The 1,977-nt window shown below is 44.7% G+C and overlaps 1 protein-coding gene across 1 annotated transcript; it reads left to right on the top strand.

Moving 5' to 3' along the window:
* Window positions 1-228: 228 nt before the first annotated feature.
* Window positions 229-1,323, top strand: LOC104946005 (transcription activator BRG1-like; the record flags this gene model as incomplete). Its single annotated transcript, XM_010771744.1, has 4 exons — window positions 229-381; window positions 463-564; window positions 736-874; window positions 1,132-1,323. Coding segments are annotated over 4 exons (586 nt in total), but the record flags the coding sequence as incomplete, so codon positions are not given.
* Window positions 1,324-1,977: the final 654 nt, after the last annotated feature.

Below are 1,977 nucleotides of genomic sequence, written 5' to 3'. Positions count from 1 at the left end.
CTTCGGCATCATTTTGAAACGTGTATTACAATTAAATCACGGTCAAATATGTTCATCTTGTTGTAACGATTCTCTCTCACTATTTTAGCATACTCAGCCCGGTTGTTGGCCCGGAAAGAACCTCGATTTTGGAGAGCCAGAAAAACTGAAAAAGTACCCGCTAGCCGGAACTACGCCAAGTGGAAACGCAACCAAAAACGGGCACGGCACGCTTAAACCGCGCTGTAGTGTTCATTTGAGACTCGTACTAATAGAAATACTCTGTGTTTCAGGATTAACGGGCGACAGCTGAGCGAAGTCTTCATCCAGCTGCCGTCTCGCAAAGAGCTGCCCGAATACTACGAGCTCATCCGCAAACCTGTGGACTTCAGGAAGATCAAGGTGAGCCTTTCTGCTCTTCGTGTTTACGGTTATTTTCTTGTGTGTTTTCTGGTCTGACTGTGGTTTCCTGTGTGCCATTAGGAGAGGATCCGCAGCCATAAGTACCGCGGCCTGAACGACCTGGAGAAGGACGTGATGCTGCTCTGTCAAAACGCCCAGACCTTCAACCTGGAAGGCTCTCTGGTGAGATCACACACCTGGAAGTGTAATCAGTACTTTACTCCACTACGACGACGTTAACTTTGACTTCTTACATTTTGAACACAAACACCTGTACTTTCAAACAAACAGAGAGTGATAGAAACATAAATATATTTCACATGAATGCAACTCTAAAACCTCGATGACCTCCAGATCTACGAGGACTCCATCGTGCTGCAGTCCGTCTTCACCAGCGTCCGACAGAAGATCGAGAAAGAGCTGGAGAGCGAAGGAGAGGACAGCGAGGAAGAGGAGGACGACCTCGACGACGGCTCAGAGTCTGAAGCTGAGGGTCAGTAACCTTTTTATTCTTCTTACACTTTAACACGGGGGGGGTAACCTCATTTGATGTGGCCCCGCGAGGGCTTGAATATAGGGTGGCCATTTTGTGTCTATTATGAGGACGTGTATACTTTTATCATTTACTTTGTTTTTCTGTTTTGTTGTTGTTTTCTTTCATGCTGTGATGGGGTGGGGGTGGGGGGTATATTTGAAATGTGCACTGTTACATCTCCAGTATGTATTTGACTGCTTTGATTTGTGTTTCAGCTCGTTCTGTGAAGGTGAAGATTAAGCTGAGCCGGAAAGAGAAGGGTGACCGGGGGGGAAAGAGTCAGAGACGGAGGGGCCGCGGAGCCCGAGCAAAACCTGTGGTGAGCGACGACGACAGCGAGGAGGAGCAGGAAGAGGTGAGGAGACGATGGATCACTATAAATAACATCAGTGGAAGAAACAGCTTGTGTAAAAAGAGTGCGTTTTGTTAAATGAAAAAAGCAAATGTGGAGTTCAAAGATCCTTTTAGATCAGGGGTGTCAAACTCAAGGCCCGGGGGCCAAATCCGGCCCGCGGCTTCATTTGATGTGGCCCCGCAAGAGCTTGCAAAGAATATAATACGTTTATTATACGGTTACAGAAGCAGGTTTCCCACAATGCATCTCGTTTTGTGACATGCGTACTGAAGAGACTTGCAATTATTTGCCCTAGACTTCTGCTTTCAGACGTAGTTAATTATGAAGTTATTATCCTATCCCATAATAATCCAATTCAGAGGCAATAATGTACATTATTTTATATATATATTTAAACATGTATATTTATATAGTTACAACCGGCCCTTTGAGTGCAACCATAATGCTAATGTGGCCCACGATGAAATTGAGTTTGACACCCCTGGGCTAAATGGACCGAGTTGACATTAGCAGATATGTTGTCATGCTGTTTGCAGCTAAGCAGCCAATTAGCCATCAAGACGTTAGCCGTGCATTTTGCCCGTAAACGTTTCTTTTTGATGGCTCGTTTAGTAAGGGGAGGACAACATACAGGACTGTCTCAGAAAATTAGAATATCGTGATAAAGTTCTTTATTTTCTGTAATGCAATTAAAAAAACAAAAATG

The sequence above is a fragment of the Notothenia coriiceps genome, unplaced genomic scaffold (assembly GCF_000735185.1).
Source record: "Notothenia coriiceps isolate Sejong01 unplaced genomic scaffold, NC01 NC01_scaffold00010470, whole genome shotgun sequence".
NCBI classification, from domain to species: domain Eukaryota; kingdom Metazoa; phylum Chordata; class Actinopteri; order Perciformes; family Nototheniidae; genus Notothenia; species Notothenia coriiceps.
The sequence above is the reverse complement of the archived record's forward strand: the minus strand, read 5'-3'. Positions and strand labels throughout refer to the sequence as shown.